The following is a 20,205-nucleotide window of genomic DNA, read 5'->3' on the forward strand; positions in this document are numbered from 1 at the left end:
AAGCGTCTAATATAGTCGAACTTATGGAAACAGACAATAGAATGGTGGTTGCCAGGAGAGGGGGAAAGGGGGACATGGAGAGCTGTTGTTTAATGGGTATAAAATTACAGTTATTCAAGATGAGTATGCTTTAGAGATCTGCTGTATAACACAGTCCTATACGTAACAATGAAGGCCATATTTCTACATGAGAAAAGGCAAAGTGGAGGAGTTTGTATAGATTACACAGCATTTATCTAAGGAGGAGGGAGTGTATTGAATGTCTGTCTCTCTGATGAGAGATACAGATCTGATGGCCAGGTAATACCAGTTGCCCCATTCCTTGAGCCTTTAAGGAATCTGTTGAATACACTCCCTGCATGAGCTTTGCTTACCCTGGTGTCCCCACTTCTCACTTCTACCCAATGTTGGCTGTCTCTGGGAATCCACGTTCACCCACAAACACTTTTGACAAATTGCTCAATATTTGCTCCAGATCATTCCATTTTTTTTTCTTTTTTTTTTCTTTTTTTTTTAAATTTTTTTTTTCAACGTTTTTTATTTATTTTTGGGACAGAGAGAGACAGAGCATGAACGGGGGAGGGGCAGAGACAGAGGGAGACACAGAATCGGAAACAGGCTCCAGGCTCCGAGCCATCAGCCCAGAGCCTGACGCGGGGCTCGAACTCACGGACCGCGAGATCGTGACCTGGCTGAAGTCGGACGTTTAACCGACTGCGCCACCCAGGCTCCCGTTTTCCATTTTTTTTTTTTCATTATCAATTAATACTTGTCCTACCCGTTAAGCTGTTCGTGCTCAGAAACCAGAGGTATCAGGCCTTTATGGCCCTGTAGTGTTTGTGTGACCTGCTTTGGGGAGAGGTGCCTTTCTGGGCAAGGGTTGAAAGTAGTGGAATGCTGGAGGGGGCTCTTACTGGAACATGAGAGCAAACTTAACTGTTCGGGAATTTTGCGAGCCAGCTGTTGAACACAGATGTTTTAAAGACTAAATTCTATAAGGTAGCAATTACATTACCTGCATTATATTGAAAACAATCATAATACATACTCAAAACTCATCAGTCTCTAATCACTTTTCCTACATCTTGAGGTTATGTACATTTATTGCATCAGAATGGTGGAAATGCATCCTTTCCCAACTCTGCCTTAATTGACATGAGGTCAGTAGCTTGAAATTGGCAAATGCTACAACACAGGGCATTTCCCCCAACCCACCCCCTTCCCCAGAGAGCCTGTTGTTACACATTTGCATGCATACCACTGGTTGAAACTGATGCACTCTGCAGATGCTGCAGATCTGCAGATGTGGTGGATATCCTCAGATCCAACTGGTGCTGTTGTAAAACACATGAGAGTCAAGATCTGACGTACACTACCCTACAAAGTGATGTTTTAAATCTGTGAACTGGAGTAGTACATGACTAAGGATGGTTCACAAAAAAAAAAAAAAAAAAAAGCTGGATATTTGATATTTGTGACAAAGTCCTAAGATGCCCATAATATGCCACCATTAAGAGACTTTTTAAAAAAGGTATAGGGCAGTGTACGTACACGCATGTGCTTGCACGCGTGCATTTGTGGGGTGCGGGGGAGGATGCATGGATATCAGGTCTAAGAGGCTCTGTGTAGAAGGGCAGGTGGGACTCAGAAAAGTGAAAAGGTACAGGGAAGGGGGGCTGACTCCTTCTCCCAATCTCCATCACTTTATTTCTCTTTTCCTCCCTCTTCTCATGCCACAACCTTTAACCCCAAATACACTTTCTCCTTTACCAACTCAGCTGTGGGACCGTGGTGCACCTGGGACACAACTGCATAGCAGGGTTTTGGGCCTTTTCCAGGCAACACTGCTTCCTTCCTCTGTGACAGTGTGGCCTTGTTTATCTAATACTGGGCGAGGAGGGGTCTCGGGATCACTGATTTAAGTAGCAAATCAGGGAAGGTAGGAAAGCATGAGACGGACATCAGTCTTGCCCTATGCGCTGAGTGGCCTTGCATGTTTATCTGGCATGAGATAAGGAATATAAGAAGCCTGACTTCTCAAGGCCTGAAACAAGAAAGCATAAGTTATCAGAAGTCATCACCATCAATCGTCTTGGGTAAAAATGAGGGAGGCATGGGAGGAGGGAGAAAACACAATGGGAAATAGTCAGCGACTGGGCATATCCAGTGGAGCTTTCCGTCTTCTGGGCGGGGTCTCCAGGTCCTTCTTTGTTTGGAACATCAGCAGAAGACCGAGATCTGATCTCAGTGCACGTAAGATCTGATCCACTACTACATATTGTTACATTGAATAGGAAACAAAAGAACTATTTTTGGAAGACTCTTCTCACTGGATGTCTGCTGCTTCAAGTTTTGAACCTTTCACTCAATGGTATATGTACATAGGTATACTATCAGGATGTAGGAAAAGTAATGAGAGATTGATGAGTATGTATTATGATTGTTTTAAATATAATGCAGGTAATGTAATTGCTACTTTATAGAATTTAGTCTTTAAAACTTATAAAATTAGTAGCTAATTTAGGGCCTGGCAAAGAGAAGGGAGTCTTCCTCCATCCATCTGTGGCTACAAATTTCCCCTAAAACACTTGTGCAAGTTACTTGTACTCATATAGTGTGTGTCCTCATAAGTAAAAGACTGGTAATAATGCTTAGCTCAGAGAGCTGCTGTGAGGCTCTATGTGTTTAGCATACAGTGGGCACAAAATCAATGATAATGATTCTCCCTCATATTTCATGGGTCCTTCAAAAGTAGGCTCTGGGTCTAATTCATGCCCCCTCTTTGATTCTTCTGGCCCTGGTTGCCTTCAGTGCCCCCCACTGTAAAATACACATTCGACTAGAATCGAACTGGCATTCACTTGGCCATAGTTGGCCTGAATGGATGTTTTCTTTGGCCCACGTACAGGAAACCAGAGCCAATGTTTTAAAATTGAGATATTTTACATAGAAATCTAGAATTCCATCTTCTCTTGAAAAATCAGGAGATGTGGCAATGAAGAGTCCACATCCCTACATGACAACAATTGGCTGGAGCCAGGTGGCAGCTGGCCCCTAAGGTAGAGCATGCGCTGCCAGTTGGCCAGAGCCTATCAGTCCTGCTCTGCTCATTCGCAAGACCTGCTTGACCCTGAAGACAACCCAATTTGGGGCCCTCTGGACAGCTGGAAGCAGTCTATGCCAGGCAGAAGGTAGGCACTTCCTTGCTAAATGAGTAAAACGCTTACCCCCTTCACCATCTCCCCCTTTTTTCGCTACCATTTTCTTGTCTTGTCATGCTAAGAAAGCCCAGTTATTGAGTAAGGTGATTCTCACTTAGAAAAGTAAACTGAACAAGTCTGTTAGAGTCAGGAGAGTCTACATTATACTGTGGTAGCAAACAACTCCTATATCGCAGTGCCTTACAACAACGAGAATTTATTATTTGTTCACACACACAAACCTAGACACAAAATGAAAACACCCTTATATTTTGACAAGCATGCATACATGCATGAGTGCATGGGTATGTTTGCAATCACGAGTCAAATGAAAACTCTGGCATATGAACACATGACCTCCCACAGAACCCTATTTAGAGACTGATCAGCTTAGACCCCATGACGCTGTTTTCATAAGAGACATAAAAAGGCCCCAGAATCTAGGCATTAAGGGATGGTGGTACAAGAATATCCACTCTCAGCCAAGGAATTGTCCCGTATCATAAAAAGAGTCTGAAAAGCTTATGAAAGAACCTAGAGGTTAAAAAAAACCAAACATGTTAAGCATTTTGGACTTTAAACATTTTGCAAATGCATGAATAGGAAGTACTCTGGTGAGGCCTCCTCTTCTGGGTTTCTAGCTCAAGAGGGAGATGCACCCCAGATGTCCAATAGGCAGAGAAATGGAGCTGGCTGGCCTGGGTCGGAGAGAGGAGCTAGAAGGCTGGAGTCCTCCATCTCCAGCAGGAGCTGCAGATAGAAAGGAAGGCATCAGAGCCACGTCACATCCGTTTCCCCTCCTGGCTCTCCCCTCTTTTTTGTTCCACCCAATCGAGGCTTTGTCACCTGGACTACAGCACAGAACTCTTCCTCGCTGATGTGTTCATCTTGCGTCTTGCCTCCTCCAATCTCTCCATCAAAGTCACCACATATCTTTTTTTTTTTTTTCTTTTGTCAAGCCCGGGATAATTGAATATACTCCTCTCTAGCTCAGACATTCCCGGGCTCCTCACCACCCACAGTTTCTGGTCTAGCCCCTAGGCCTGGCATTCTAGACCTGGGTGACCAGTAGCCTCCCCAGCCTCATCCCTTTCTGTTCCAGCAGTTCCTCTAAGGTTGCCGCTTCGCTCACACACCACACCCCATCCAGCATTTTGGTCTGGGAGTGCCCAGCCTTCCCTCTCAACCTTCCCAGGATTCTATTGCTCCTCAGACCTCCTCTGATCCTTCCTCTCCAGGCTCAACATTGAAATTTAGCCACAAAACACAACTAGTGAAGGCATCCAGGCTCCACATGTAGACTGGAGGCAGAGACCAGATCTCCCTCCAGCCTAGGCTCTTATCACCTATGTATATCCTGTCCACCACAACAGATTGCAGGGGTCAGACTAGAAAGCCCTGGGATGGGAGTGAGGAGACCTGGGCGTGCCACTTGATATGCTGCATGCCCCAGGGCAAGTCCCTGCCACTCTCCGGGCCTCAGTTTCCTTGTTTCTTGACACCAAATGCACTGGGCATTTCCTGATGAGCACAGAGCTCTGACGATTCACTGAGCAACCATCACCTGCCATCTCCGACATCAGGCTGAGGAGCTTGGGTTCCCCAGGCCCAAGGAGGTTCAACCCACCAAACCAGACCTCCCAGATAGGCCCTACTTACCACAGCGCCGTCCCATTTCCCAACCATCCCCACCCCGTGCTGTGCTCTCCTTTCAAGGACCAGGCTACCTGCTGCCACGCAGGGCTGGAGCAGGGAGATGGAGCCAGAAGATGCCTGAGAAGAGTTTCTCAGCATCAGCAGAGCCTCAGCGGCTTCCAGCTTCCGCTGCCACTCTGAGGAGGCAGAAACTGAGTCCTGGTCAGAAGCCTCAGGACCCTGCAATGGAAAGGGTGTGAGAGGACGGGAACTGAAAACCCACGCCTCCCTGCGTCCTGCAATTGTCCCTTCAGCCCCCGGTTCCGCTGAAGGCCCCACCCACCCTGAGGCCATCTGCCCTTCCCATGCACTAAGCTTGGCCCCTGCCAGGGTCCTGGACCCCACTATTTTCCAGGATCTGTGGCCGCAGTGAGGACAGGGTCAAAGGTGGCACATGGCTGGAGGACCAGAGTTAAGCATCTAGAAACAAGGAAGCAGAGGCCAGGGGATCAAACCCTCTGGCAGACACATACTGGCAGTAGACAAACAGGGCCAGGATTTTGCAATATCTGGATGTAGGAATCTGAGTGCCTGCTGGCCATTAGTCGTTGTGGCTTGTGCAAGTCCTTTCCCCTGTTTGGCCTGTTTTCCTTTCTATGTCTTTCTTGTATATCTTTCTTGAAGACACTCATTCCTGCCAGCAGTTTCAAAACTCTCGGGGCAACAGTGACGGGTGTAGGAAATCACAGGTGTGTCTGCATTTTAATCTGCAAGGCACCTGAAGAGGTGTGATTACTGTCCTGTCCACGGACTGGTTCTCACCTCCATATTCCCCAGTCCCCATGGAACTTGACGGACCAGCCTGGCTCATCTCCAGGAAGCTTTCTCTAAGGGCCTCTGGACTCTCCCCTGGGCTCTGTGGCCCTGACCACCATGGCCCTCCTTTCAGCAGGACCTTCTATCCCATCAATCTGTTTCATGTGGACTAACAGCCTCCATTCGTTGAAGGAATGTGCCACGTTGTGGCACAACGTGGCCTAGTCCTCTTGTCAATGCTATAGGTTTATGATATTGTCTCCATCAGTACACTGCTAGGGAAATGGAGACTTGGAAATGGCCATATTCTCACAAATAGGAAATGGCAAGGCTGGGAGAACCCTGCCCTTCCCCACTAGTCTGAGATGCCGCCTCCTCCTCCCCTCCTCCTGCTCCTCCACCACCACCTCCTCCTCCTCCCACTTCTTGTCCTTCTCCTCCCCTCCCCCTCCTTCTGGCTCCTCATCGGTCGCCACCTCCACTTCCTCCTTGTATCTCCCATGGCATCAAGCACAAAGGCCAGGCATACAATAACACAATATACAACTAGCTCCGTGGTCCTTCTCACTCTACGCACATGCTGGACAGGGCAGGGGTCCTGTGGGTCTTCCTGGAAAGAGAAGTTGTGAGTTGCATCTTCAAGGCTGCTGGAGTCCAAGATAGAGACAAAGATTTTGGGGCCTGACCAATCAGCAGACCTCCTTGGGTGCTCGCCTGCAGGAGCCGAGAGGACAGGGTGGAGTGTCAGCACCAGGCCACCCATGGAGAGGAGACATGGGTATGTTGTGTGATGAGGATAGTAGCCCAGAATGTCAGAGCTGAGAAGACCTTGAGCACCAGCCAGTTCCTGCTCTTTATTTTCCAACCGGGGAAATTGAGACCCAAGGAGGAGTATTATTTCCCCAAAGTCATATGGCAGGCTGCAATAGGGTTAGAGAGGGAACCCATGTCTTCAGGACACAGACAAAAGAGTCTGGGCAGTGGCTGAGATGGGAACCTCCTCACAGCCCTCAGACTCTCCTAACTTCCCCGGGGGGGTTGCACAGGGGTGGGCCTCAAGCTGGGACATGATGTTCTCCTTCCCAGCTGTGGAAAGCTGGGGACACTTTAGATGAGCCTTTCCCCCCTGAACCCATCCCACCTCACTCCACCCCCACACTACCTCACCCCCAATCTGAGGTCTCATCTCACCGAGAACCATTTCCACCCCCACCCCGATTGTCCCTTCCCACCAACACTTGGTAGATCATATTGATAAAGTTTTATAGGTGGGGCAGCTAAAACCCTGAGGAGTAACTTGCCAAGGCCACATCGAAATTGGGTAGTGGGACTGGTGGCAGAACTGCTCGTGCTCTCTACACCCAAACCCAAGACGCCCTCCCTGACCAGAGACACTCACTGACGACTCCTCCTTGAATGGTCAACTTCTGGACATGGCTGTGAGCTTTGGGAGGGGAGGCCCCACTCGTTATCAGTCCTTGGGTCAGGTGCCTCTTTAGGCATGCCCCCTGCTCCCTCTTCAAGGCACTCTCAGCAGGCAAGACTCTGCAGGGATCCCTAAAGTGGGGGATTGCCAGTCTACAGTCAGTCACATTTAGAGGAGGCCCCCTCCCCACCCCCACTGTCAGACACCATACTCACGAGAAGAAGGCACACTTGTGACATTCGCAAGCCTGGAAGGGGCAGGAGTGCTCCTGGTCCTTGGTTTGGTCATTGAGGCCATGGTTGTAGCAGCGGGCACAGCAACTTACAGTTCTTTTGGGGCCAAGTTCGATCGCCCATGGGGCTCTGGTCTCAAGGCCACTGGGGGAGTCGGAGGTGCAGCAGGGCACAGCAGGCATTTCATTGGGATCCATGGTTCTAGGGCCAGGAGTGGATGTCAGGATGGCCACATGATCCCCTACCCTCAGCATACTTCCTCTGCCCTTCAAAATCCCCACCTGAGGTGCCTGGATTCTTCTTCATCCAGCTCACCGCTGAAATTGGATCGCACCCACCCTTCTTGCTCACACAGCCTCCTGCCCAGGAGGCCTTACTCACGCAAAGCCTCGTTCCAAGCAACTCATGGCATGGTTCCTGTCAACTTTCAATCCAATCATCATTCTCCTTGCCTACCTTCACTCTACATAGACCCCATTTTCAGGCATATACATTCACTCTTGTGCCCCCTTCAACAATTCCTGCCCTCCCCTTCTCATGTGTCATCCTCTACTCTGCTATACCTATTTTTCCTGGCATTCACTTCCACCGTTGTCTTCCTAACCTCCCGCATTCACTCACTCCCTACTCATGACTCTATGGCTCCTGAACTCAATTCTGTTATTAGTCTCAGGTACATCCTATGTTCGAATTTCCTCTCACACCCCATTCTGATCTTCTTCTGCACCCCACTGTAATCTTAATTATTCTTTTTCCCCCTTTAAGCGGACACCCCTTTGCACCCCATGAGATTATATTATGCTGCTGAATCCCAAGCCCCTCTTTCGATAATTATGTTTTATTCATCCCTTCGATTAGTCATTGACTAGATCCTTGTTGGGCCCCCTATGGAATGCCAGACCCTGATCTGGTCAACAGACAACTCCTCGCTGCACTAATTGTTTTCTTCCACCAACACACCCTCTCTGCTTTCATTCAAACCCATGTATTCCCTCCACAGCCTCCTGACAATCTCCCATGATCCTCTTCACGCTTCAACAGTTATGCTTGGGTACACCTTCCCTGTCCCCCAAACCCAGGGTGTACTACCTCGCCTCAAGGCAGCCCAGTCATTCGCTGCCACTACCACATCAAAATCAAAGGCAGGGGCATATGCCCTGCCTCAGGTTCCAGAGGCCAGGAGTCAAGGGTCTGAGGCAGGGGATCCTCCCCCAGGCGTTCCGATGTTGTTGGTTGGGGGTGGGGGTGGGGGTGCGGGTGACTGAGTTGGACATCAGGAGCGGGCGGAGGGACCCCACTGAGGTGGAGGAGAGGCGCAGGGGTTGGTGATCCAGAGCAGGAGGGAGGGAGGAAAGAAGATGTGTGGAGAACGAGGGTCGTATTCCTGATGCCAGCCTGTGGTTACCTCAGCCTCCAGCCGCAGTGACAGGAGGTGGGAGGGAAGACCACTTCTCTCTCCCTTTCCCGCCCTTCGCACAAAGGCCAATGAGCTTCCAGCGCTGCCTTGCTCCTCCCACATCTGTGGCCAGCGACCAATGAGCTTCAAGTTCTACCGGAACTCACCCACCAAAGCCCCGCCCCCTTACCGTCCTCCCACTTCTCCGCGTGCTGGCTTTACCAAGCCCACCAGTGAGTAACTCCTGAAGTGAGGTGGAGCTTTGCGCTCCCCCAAACCTTGTTTCCCAGACTTTTCTCTCCTTGGATGTGACATACTACATGCGCGTGCAGTTTTAACTCATGTCCTTGGTATTCTGTAATTTACTTTTACAAAATCCAGCGTGTGTTTTTAAGATTCATCCATATTCCTATGTCAGGGATTCTCAATCAGGGGGGCATCCTGCACCCCCGAGGAACATTTGGATGTGCCTGGAGTCATTTTGGTCCACCTTTGCATGTCTCGGCTTCTGAGCTCCCCGTCTGTTCCATAGATAAATTTGTCTATTCCTGTGCCAATACTCCACCATCTTAATTTTTACCTCTTGACAGGACATCTTGATCTATGTGTGGTAGGGCAAGTCCCCACATCTTATTCATAATCTTCAGGCGTATCTTTCGTATTCTTCACCTTTTGCCCTTCCAGTATAAATATTAGAATCAACATGTCATGTTCCTTGAAAATTCATTTGCAACACATTTGGGTTGCATTTTCATTGAATCTATGGATCAGCTAGGGGAGAATTGCCTATATTTATGACACCCAGCCTTCCTAGTCACCAACATGGCATGTCTCTCCGTTTATGAGGGTCTTCTTTAATGTTTTAATATTTTAGTTTACTATTTAGGTTTATCTTTTCTACATTCAGATCTTGTACATCTTTTATGGCGTATATCCCAAGATACTCTAGAGTACTGTTGCTCTCGTACTTGATACCTGTTTAAAATGACATTTTCTAATTGTATCTAATTTATAGAAATCCATTTGATTTTTTAAAACTGTATTGACCTTAAGGTCAGCCACCGTGTTAAACTCTGTGATATCTAATAATTTGTCTTTAGACGTCTGCAGGTTTCTGTGAATCTTTGAGTAAGAGAAGTACAATAATCAATTTACAGTTTTCTTAAACCCTTACTGACTGGCTAGGACGTCCACTACAAGTGGAACAGACATGGCAAAATTGGACCCCTTTGGGTTAACATTTCCGTATTAAAATGTATTCATTGTGTTCCACTGTTTTCTTTCCTTCCTTCCTCCCTACCTCCTTTCTTCTGTCCTCCCTTCTTTCCTTCCTTCCCTGCTTTCTTCTTCTTTTCTCCCTTTCTTTTCTTCTTCCTTTTTCTCTTCCTTCTTTCTTTTTTCTCTTTCCTTCTCTTTCTTTCTTTCTTTCTTTCTTTCTTTCTTTCTTTCTTTCTCTTTATAGGTTTAAGGAGCTTCCCTTACATTTCTAATTTCATAAGTTTGTCTTAAAACATGAATCGATATCGAATTTTACTTTTCTGTCTCTATTGAAATGTTCAAGAGTCTGTTTAACAGTCTGTTAATACAGTGACTGTTATTTGCAGATGCTTTTTTCAAAATCTGTAGTGAAGTTTATAATCACAAGAGGACAAAACCATAAGTGTGTATCTTAATAAGTTTTCAAAAATTAAACATACACATTCAGTTAGCACCTAGAGCAAGCAACAGAATATATTACCGATACAAAAACCTCTCTCATGCCCCCTTCGACCTATATTTTTTAAATGTGAATCCAGCTTCATTCTCCAAGGATAAATGTAACTTCTTTATGGTGGATCATCTTTTGTAGATACTGGTGGGTTCAGTTTGCTAAAGCTTTGCTTAGGATTTTTCCATCTTCTGTTCCTGAGTGAGATCAACTTGAAGCTTCTCTTTCCCATAGGATCTTTGCTGGTTCCAGCGTCAAGGTTTTCTGTTTTTCTTTTTCTTTTTAAATTTTACTTATTTATTTATTGAGAGAGAGAGTGTGTGTATGTGTGTATGTGTGAGTGGGGGAGCGACAGAGAGAGAGAGAGAATCCCCAATTGGCTCCGCACTAATAGTGAGTAGCCCAAAGCACTGCTAGAACTCAGGAACCTCTGAGATCATAACCTGAGCTGAAATTAATAGTCCGACACTCAACCAATGGAGCCACCCAGGTGCCCCATCAGGGTCAGGGTTTTCTAGTCTCATAGACTGAGTTGGGGAATAGTTTCTCTTTTCTACCTTCTGGGAGTTTCTGTATAACATTGGGATTATCTGTCTTGATTCTTTGTAAAACTTGACCACTAAACAGCTGTGATGCCTGTTTTCTTTACTTTTTTTTTCTATTGTACTGTGGAGAATTTCAAACATACACAAATCGGGTTTGTATACAAACTTACAGTCTCCAAGTTCATTACAGCAGAACTGTGTTCCTGGAACTCTACCTTGCAACCATCAGATTCCAAATAAGCCAAAGGGTTTGTGAAAACAGAATGCTCAGCTCTACATCTATAGTCTCATATTAAAATATTTGGGGTGGAACCCAGAGTTTGCTTTTCTGACAAGTTCTCTGGTTATGCAAATGCTGCCAGGTGGGGAAACACACTTTGAGAAACATTGTATATACAAGACAGAATGGTGAGGGAAACCATTACTGGACTGCAACCATTAACAACTCATACCCAATTTCATTTCGTATGGACCTTCTCCCCTCCCTCTCTTCCAGATTATTTTCAAGAAAATACCAGAAATCATCCTACCTTATTGCAGAATACTTCACCACATAGCTTTAAAATATGAACAATCCATTTTCTTCAACTTTCTATTTTCAAAATGCACAAAGTTGAAGAGTGAACATTCTTTTACCTAGATTTCATATTATCCCATTGTTTTATCTCTCCTTTTTTTTTCTTTTGCTTAACCACTCAAGTTCCAAACGCTTCATCCAATTACTTCAGAATGGACATTCTCTTGTCTAGCCATATTACTGTTGTCAAGTTGAAGAAATTTAACAATAACATGATAATATTATCTAAGTCCATACACAGCCCGTATTCAAATATATCCTTTTGAGGGTCGACAATTCAATCAAGTATCATACACTGCATTCAGTTGTCATGTCTCTTTAGTATCTTCTGGTCCCAAACAGTCCCTCAACTTAGATCTTCCATGATAATATTTTCCAAGAACCTAGACCCGTTTACTTTCAATGTGTCCACAATATGGTTTTGCTTGATATTTTCCACTCATTTAGATTTCTTTTTAACATTTTTGGCAAGAATATTAAATAGGTGATGGGTAGTTCACTTTACGTCACATCTGAACGCTCTGAATGAAGGTCAGTTTGTCTAGCTATAGGTGCTGCTCTTGGCATTACTCAGTTTGATCACTTATTTATGGTATCGTTGGAGAGATCACTCCATCGTAAAGGTACCTTTGTTCTTCTGTGACTTATAAGAAGTCTGTAGCATGATATTTTGATACCATGTGGGTATTCTGTTCCTTCCCCACAAAATTTCACCTCTTGGCCTTAGTTTTTGTCCCTGGTTCTTGTCTGATTTGATTATTATTTTGTGGTTGAGAAATGATGACTTTCTATTGCTGTCATTCCTTTCTACTTTTGTTGATGGACATTTTGCTGTGAAGATGAACATCCCACCTCCCCACCCCCACCCTGTTGCTGCTGTTGTGTTTGCAGCAGCAGAGGAACATGAAAAGCCACTCATCTGTTGTGTTCAAAGAAATATAAGGAGAATAACGTGGAAAATATTAAGAGACATGTAAACAAATTTAAGATGAATTTGGTAAAAATTTCTCTAACAGTCCAAACAGAGCAACAGAATTTATTGCCTGAAGTTAACAACAACAACAAGAACAAGATTTTTTAAAAATTAAGAGAAGCTGAGTTATAAATTTGGCCATCTATAAAACAGTTTGGCTCCTTTGTGTGCACCTTCTCTCTCTCTCTCTCTCTCTCTCTCTCTCTCTCTCACACACACACACACACACACGAACTTTTTAGGTAGACACATGCTTAAAAATATAAATAAGAAACACTGTTTATTTCAGTTACAGAATATATGTTAGAAAATCGTGACACCATATATTAGAATTTACAAAAAGAAGATCTTCAACCAAGTCTACATAATATAAGACCTTTCCAACAATGTGAAGGAGGAATTTATTCAAAATCTGAAAAAAAATTTCAAATACCTTATTTTTACCATTACCTGAGTCATGAGACATGAGACCCTGGCCAATTAATACCTTAAGTACATTTTATCTCCAAGGACTTTCCAGTTAGCAAGGACATGATTTGTAGCTTAAAGAATGGAACTCATGGTGCGGAGCTTGTGGAATCTTTTCTATCACTTAGAAAATAATTTGAGCTAAGTACAAGAGATATTACAAAAAATAATTCCTGTCATGAAGGACCATAGTCTAGCTATTATGCTGGAAAGCAATTCTCATTGTTGTTTTAAATCAAGAGTCCGATGTTTCTCTTATTCTTCTTTCCACTGTATGATACATATTGAGAACATGGATACATAGCTTTCTAAAATAGACTATATGTAAAACATCATGGATATAGTTATTAATGTCATTCAGTAAATATGTACAAATGCAGTGATTTCATTGTAGCTTAACTTTGTCATTCTTGCTAGAGGTTTGTAAGTTTTATGGATCTTTTCAAAGAACCAGATTTTTGTTTCATTGATTTTCTCTATTGTTTTCTGTTTTGTATTTCACTGACTACTGGATTTAATCTTTAGCATTGCCTTCCTTCTGCTTGCTTTGCTCTTCTTCTAGTTTCCTGAGGTGAGAACTTAGATTATTGATTTGATGCTTTTCCTTTTACTTAATGTAAATGCTTAATGATGTAAATTTCCATTTCAGCAATGGTTTAGCTCATCCACATATTTTGATATGTTTTGTAATCATTTCTATTCAGTTCAATTCATTTCTTGATGTGCTGGAACATTTTCTCTTTAGTCCATGGATTGAGTGGCCTCCTTACCACTGGGTGTTAAAATCATTTCAGCAGGGGGGCGCCTGGGTGGCGCAGTCGGTTAAGCGTCCGACTTCAGCCAGGTCACGATGTCGCGGTCCGTGAGTTCGAGCCCCGCGTCAGGCTCTGGGCTGATGGCTCGGAGCCTGGAGCCTGTTTCTGATTCTGTGTCTCCCTCTCTCTCTGCCCCTCCCCCGTTCATGCTCTGTCTCTCTCTGTCCCAAAAATAAATAAAAAATGTTGAAAAAAAAATTTAAAAAAATAAAATCATTTCAGCAGGGATAGGGAAGTCTCCTTACTGCCTGGTGGAGGTATAGTTCCAGAATCTCCACGTGATTGATTTCCACTAACATAGGAGGGGCAGAGTGGCCCCTGTTTCTGCCAGTCAAATATGGAATTCTAGGCTTCCCGTTAGACCTTTGCTGGTTTGAGCGGGCGCAAAGCCATAGTTTGTTCTGCTGTGTTTGGCTGAAGTGGAGCAGTTATTGTCAAAGGGTTTTCTGTCTTGTAAGGCTGTCACTTTTATGATCCTTATGCTGGAGACAGCAGGCTTTTGTTGCAGCCATTTTGTTGTTCTCATTGTCATCCTTGTCATCATCATTGGTTTGCCTATGCCTTTTGTCATTTCTGGGTAGCTGGCTTCTTCAGCTCAAAGTCTGGGATATATGACACAGAAAGAAAACCAAGGGAACTCACCATTGTGTTCTTCCTTTGATTCTGAGATCCCTAATTGTTCTGCCTTCTCTTCTCCACTTTGCAGAGTCCTGTGTTTATTTTATACATGGTGCCCAGGCTTTTAGATTGTAATGGTAAGAATAGGGAGATGTACCTCTACTCTATCTTCCCAGAAGCATAATTATCTATATGAATTTAATTATAAGTACTGATTTTTCATGTGTGTTTGGATTTAAAATGAAATTTAAATTCAATTTTAATCCAACTTAAAATAATTGAATTTTAAGTGAAAATTAAAATTAAATATAGCTTTTGAATTCAATATGTTTGTCTTTGATCAGAAACTCTAAGTTTTGCAAAAAATAAACACATCTACCTGATAAGGTATTTGAAAAATATATCCCAAATTGCATGTGCTTTGAAGAGATAGGAATTAACATTCAAAAGACTCCCAGATAAATCAGGCATAATTAAAACAGTTCCATCGTAGGTAAAACACAAATTTTAGGTCAGAATCATAGTTTCATGGGGAAATTTCTCAGTCCCTCAACTTTGGATGTTTTCCCCAATTTCTAAGGTATATCCACTTCATTGAGTTAATATTCAGAAACATACTTCAGCTTCAATAACCAAATATGAGTATTCCTACAAAAGCTGTTAAAATGACAATTAGGAAATTCAGTAGATGTGGGAAATTTGTCACTTGGTAAATTCATTAATTTTAGGCGAGTTGATTTTGTTGTTACCCAGCATCACAAAGCATAACAGGGAGAATCCTGGACAAAGGGGCCTCTTCTCCTGGCCATCATCCATCTGTGCAAGCACATGGAGGGAGGAACTCATTGTTGGCCAAATGAGGCAAGTGGATTCTGAATCTCTTAATTTGGATTACTATAATAGCTTTTGTGTATTTGTGGCATTTCAGAGGCCTATCGATAGTAATTAGAGCTAATATTTTGGGGGCATTAGCTATTTGCCAGACAGTGCACTAAATGTCTACAAACAGTGTCACATTTAACAAGCCCTCCTCCCATTACCCTCAGTTTTGCAAATTGGAAATCTGAGGCTGAGAGAGACTAAGTAATTTGCCCAGCTAAGCAGTGGTTAGAACCAAGTTTCAAATTAAAAACTGTCAAGAGACTCTTAATAACTGAGAACAAACTGAGGGTTGATGGGGGGTGGGAGGGAGGGGAGGGTGGGTGATGGGTACTGAGGAGGGCACCTGTTGGAATGAGCACTGGGTGTTGTATGGAAACCAATTTGACAATAAATTTCATATTTAAAAAATAAAAATAAAAATTGTCTATCTTATACAATTGTCATTTGTGGGCTCTTGACATCTTTACAGGCATCTTTATCCAAGGTCCCAGAATACCTTGAGTAATTAAGCCCTGAACACACCGGCTGTACGTTAGCAGGCATCTCTTGCAGTTCAAAGGGTTTCACATAAATAGACATTCATTGTATGTAAACTCAGATTTTAGGCTACTGTTGGGAATCTTTGATCAATGACTGAGTGATATTTGTTAAATATGCAGAGACTGATTCAGAGGGAGAAACGTGGAGCTATATTTCCATACTGTGGTGTGAAGAGTAGTCTTTTGGGCCTCTTCTACGTTTTAAACAGAAGCCTATCAATAACCAGCAGGGCAGTGGGCTGCATCAATATAAACATAAGCTATTTCAGTGGAAAATACTAACTTGGTGCTATGGAATTATGAAAACCATAGTTAGTTGTTCAAACAAATCTTTGTTTCTAACTCTTCCTATGGGAGATCTCTGCAGCCCCTCATCTACATTTTCATTCACTAGAGTCTCTCAGCTTCCTGAACGGATTAGGGATGAAGTTAGCTGTGACCAGAGATATTAGTCCAGGCTTGCTGCCAAATATCCAGGTGAAAATCTGGTTTTATTTAAGACATGGTGGCCAAAAATAACTCCCATTGAACTGAAGATATAATTTGGTGACCAGATGCAGGTGTGGCAATCATTGTGCTTGAAATGTTCCAGTTAAATTGATGGTTTTTCAAGAGTGACAACTTTGAGATGAAAGATGGTGTCTTATACATCTTTGCTCCTACAGCTCCTGTTGTGGTCCTTTTCACATGGTCGGTGACCAAGAAAAGTTCTATCTTGAGAGACATGTAACTGCCAAGCACAGCCACAAACACCCTGTTAGACAAGCACAGTGAAAGGTTGTACTGGAAGCCAGCCAAAACTGGCAGAAGAACCTCCGAAAATTCTGTCCTCCCTAAAAGTCATGAGAAAACTGGCAGAATTTTCAAAATCAATGTTTTCAGAACTCTGGAAATTCACCAAAAGCATGTAACACCATCAGGTATGTTTATTCTAGAGAAACAGATGAATCTCAGTAGGAAGAGTGAGTTATGTGGCATATCAACTGGCCCTATTCCCATGTTCCTCTATCCAAGGCTTCTATGGTAGCCTTGAATACGGACGGCCTGCAGCTTCAGTGAAAACCAGCAGCCTGGCAGCTGCCACAGGGAGCAGAATGGAGATGGGCCTCCTGCAAACTTTCACTCCCAGGGAATTGTCATTATATGACCTGTATGGTTGGTCTTGGATGACCCCACTTGCATGGCTGTCTGTATTTGCACTGATTCAGAGCTTGCCCATTTGAAATGTCTTTTCCCTGGGGGCACTTGTCAAAAACATGTAGGGGCAATTGTTTAACCTTGCAGCTGCCTCAGGCAGTAGACAACACGTGGGGGCATACAATAGGTGAACCAAATCCTTAAAAACACTGAGTAGTAAGATGTTCACAGGGACTTTAAGAAGTTGTGACATTATCTCAATTAATATTTGACAAAGCAGGAAAGAGTATCCAATGGAAAAAAAAGTTTCTTCAACAAGGATACTGGACCACTTTATTACACCATACACAAAAATAAACTCAAGATGGATGGAAAACCTAAATGTGAGACAGAAAACCATCACAGTCTTAGAGGAGAACACAGGCAGCAACTTCTTTGACCTCAGCTGCAGCAACTTCCTACTAGACCTATCTCCCAGAGGCAAGGGAAACAAAAGCAAAAATGAACGGTTGGGACTTCATCAAAATAAAAAGCTTCTGCACAGTGAAGGAAACAACAAAACTAAAAGGCAGCCAACAGAATGGGAGAAGATATTTGAAAATGACATATCTGATAAAGGGTTAGCATCCAAAATCTATAAAGAACTTAGCACACTCAACACCCAAACAAGAAATAATCCAGTGAAGCAATGAGAAGACATGAATAGTCACTTTCCCACAGAAAACATCCTGATGTCTAACAGACACATGAAAAGATGCTCAACATCACTCATCATCAGGGAAATACTTATCAAAACCATGATAAGATACCACCTCACACCTGTCAGAATGGCTAAAATTAACCACACAGGAAAGAACAGGTTTTGGTGAGGATGCAAAACAAGGGGAGCCCTCTTACACTGTTGGTGGGAATGCAATCTGGTGCAACCACTCTGGAAAACAATGTGGAGTTTCCTCAAAAAGTTAAAACTAGGGGGCGTTTGGGTGGTTCAGTTGATTAAGCGTCCAACTTCGGCTCAGATCAACGATCTCATGGTTTGTGAGTTTAAGTCCCACGTTGGGCTCTGTGCTGAAAGCTCAGGGCCTGGAGCCTGCTTCAGGTTCTGTGTTTCCCCCTCTCTCTCTGTCCCTCCCCTGCGCGCTCTCTCTCTCTCACACACACACACACACATAAATAAACACTAAGAAGTTAAAAAAAATTTAAGAATAGAGCTATCCTACAATCCAGCAATTGCACTACTAGGAATTTACCCAAAGGATACAAAAATCCACATTCAAAGGGGTATATGCACCCCAATGTTCATAGCAGCATTATCAACAGTAGCCAAGCTATGGAGAGAACCCAAATGTCCATCGACTGATGAATGGATAAAGAAGATGTGGTGTGCCTTTCAGATAAAGGCAAATATAATATGATTTCACTCATATGTGGAATTAAGAAATGAAACAGATGAACATAGGGGAGGGGGGAAAAGAGAGAGGGAAACAAACCATGAGAGACTGTTAAATTAGAGAACAAACTGAGCGTTGATGGAGGGAGGTGGGTGGGGGTGGGCTAGATGAGTGATGGGTATTAAGGTGGGCACTTGTTATAATGAGCACTGAGTATTGGATGTAAGTGATGAATCACTGACGTCTACTCCTGAAACCAATGTTGCACTGTATGTTAACTAACTAGAATTTAAACCCAAATTGAAAAAAAAAGAGCTGTGACCTTATCCCTATGAATCCGGAAGGCCAGACACATTCCTAAGACCACAGCATGCTCCAGAAAGATCCAAAAAGTCTCTAAGCTCTCAACTCAGGTTTAATTTGAAGCTCTGAGAAGGCAGAAATGAAAGCCTGCGTGGCTGAGTGTGGAAGGCATGCCTAACATAAATACGTCACTCACATGTCAAAGACTGTTTTTTTTTTATTTTTAACGTTTTTATTTATTTTGGAGACAGAAAAATTCAGAGCATGAGCAGGGGAGGGGCAGAGAGAGAGGGAGACACAGAATCCAAAGCAGGTTCCAGGCTCTGAGCTGTCAGCACAGAGCCCAATGTGGGGCTCAAACTCACAAGCTGTGAGATTATGACCTGAGATGAAGTCGGATGCTTAACTGACTGAGCCACTCAGGCGCCCCAAAAGACTGAGTGTTTTAACAGTTACAAGCATTTAATCTCTGCCCAATCATTAGTTAACCACTAAGCTAGCCAAGCAGTGAATTCAGTGGCCATGTACAACAAAGGATACAGACTTTACAGAAGCAGTTCAGAAAAGTTACAAAACAAATGACAGCAAAAATACCAACAACAGACAGCAACAATGAAACCTGGAGAAGAGGCAGAATCTGAATTCCAGAGTCACCACGTTATATTACTTAAAATGTCCAGGTTTTGATAAAAGCCTATCAGATGTGCAAAGAAACAGGAAAGTATGGGACATACACTGGGATACCCAGTCATTGGATTTACTAGACAGAGGCTTTAAGTCAGTTATTGTAAATATGTTCAAACATCTAATGGAAGCTGTGTCTTATGAATTAAAGGGAAGTATGAGAATGATTTATTAAGCAGATATATCAACAAAGAGATAGAAATCATTTTTAAAATATCAAACAGAAATTCTGGAGTTGAAAATATAATAACTGCAATGAAAAATTCATGATACCAGCTCAACAGAAATTGCATTTGGGGTTAAAAAGAATCACCAAACGTGGAAGTTAAAGCCAATTGAGATTGTATAGTCTGAGGAAAAGAAAGAAAAAGTAATGAAGAAAAATGAACAGAGCCTCAGAGACCTTGTAGGATGTGATAAAGCACAGTACTTATGCACAGTGAGAGTCCCTGGAGGAGAGAAGAGGAGATAAAGGGAAAGAAAGACTATTAGAAAAATTTGGGGCACATGGGTGGCTCAGTTGGTTAAGTGTCTGACTCTTGATTTTGGCTCAGGTCATGATCTCACAGTTCATGAGATGGAGTGCAGTATCGGGCCCTTTGCTGACAGCACAAGCCTTCTTGGGATTCTCTCCGCCTCTCTTTCTCTCTCTCTCTCTCAAAGTAAACTTAAAAAGAAGTAAGTAATGGCCCAATACTTCCCAAATTTTACTAAAATTATGAATCTAGTGAAACAAAATGATTGAAAACTCCATGGAGGATAGACTCAAGGAGAGCTGCACCTAGAAACAGCTTAATCAAACTCCTGAAAACCAAAAGCAATGAGAGAAGGTTGAAAGCAGACATACAAAGCAGCTCAT

General features: G+C 43.5%; 1 protein-coding gene across 1 annotated transcript in view; it reads right to left on the bottom strand.

Annotated features, from left to right (window-relative positions):
* Window positions 1-745: 745 nt before the first annotated feature.
* Window positions 746-20,205, bottom strand: part of LOC131502541 (doublesex- and mab-3-related transcription factor C1-like) — a 36,285-nt gene continuing 16,825 nt past the window's right edge. The window contains exons 2-6 of the mRNA XM_058713321.1: window positions 7,293-7,511; window positions 7,051-7,208; window positions 6,229-6,365; window positions 4,928-5,075; window positions 746-3,950 (exon numbers count right to left, since the gene is read on the bottom strand). Coding sequence (XP_058569304.1) covers window positions 3,838-3,950; window positions 4,928-5,075; window positions 6,229-6,365; window positions 7,051-7,208; window positions 7,293-7,507 — 771 coding nt within the window. The 5' untranslated portion in view covers window positions 7,508-7,511 and the 3' untranslated portion in view covers window positions 746-3,837. The remainder of the gene's footprint in view (window positions 3,951-4,927; window positions 5,076-6,228; window positions 6,366-7,050; window positions 7,209-7,292; window positions 7,512-20,205) is intronic.

This window comes from Neofelis nebulosa, chromosome X, assembly GCF_028018385.1.
Source record: "Neofelis nebulosa isolate mNeoNeb1 chromosome X, mNeoNeb1.pri, whole genome shotgun sequence".
NCBI classification, from domain to species: domain Eukaryota; kingdom Metazoa; phylum Chordata; class Mammalia; order Carnivora; family Felidae; genus Neofelis; species Neofelis nebulosa.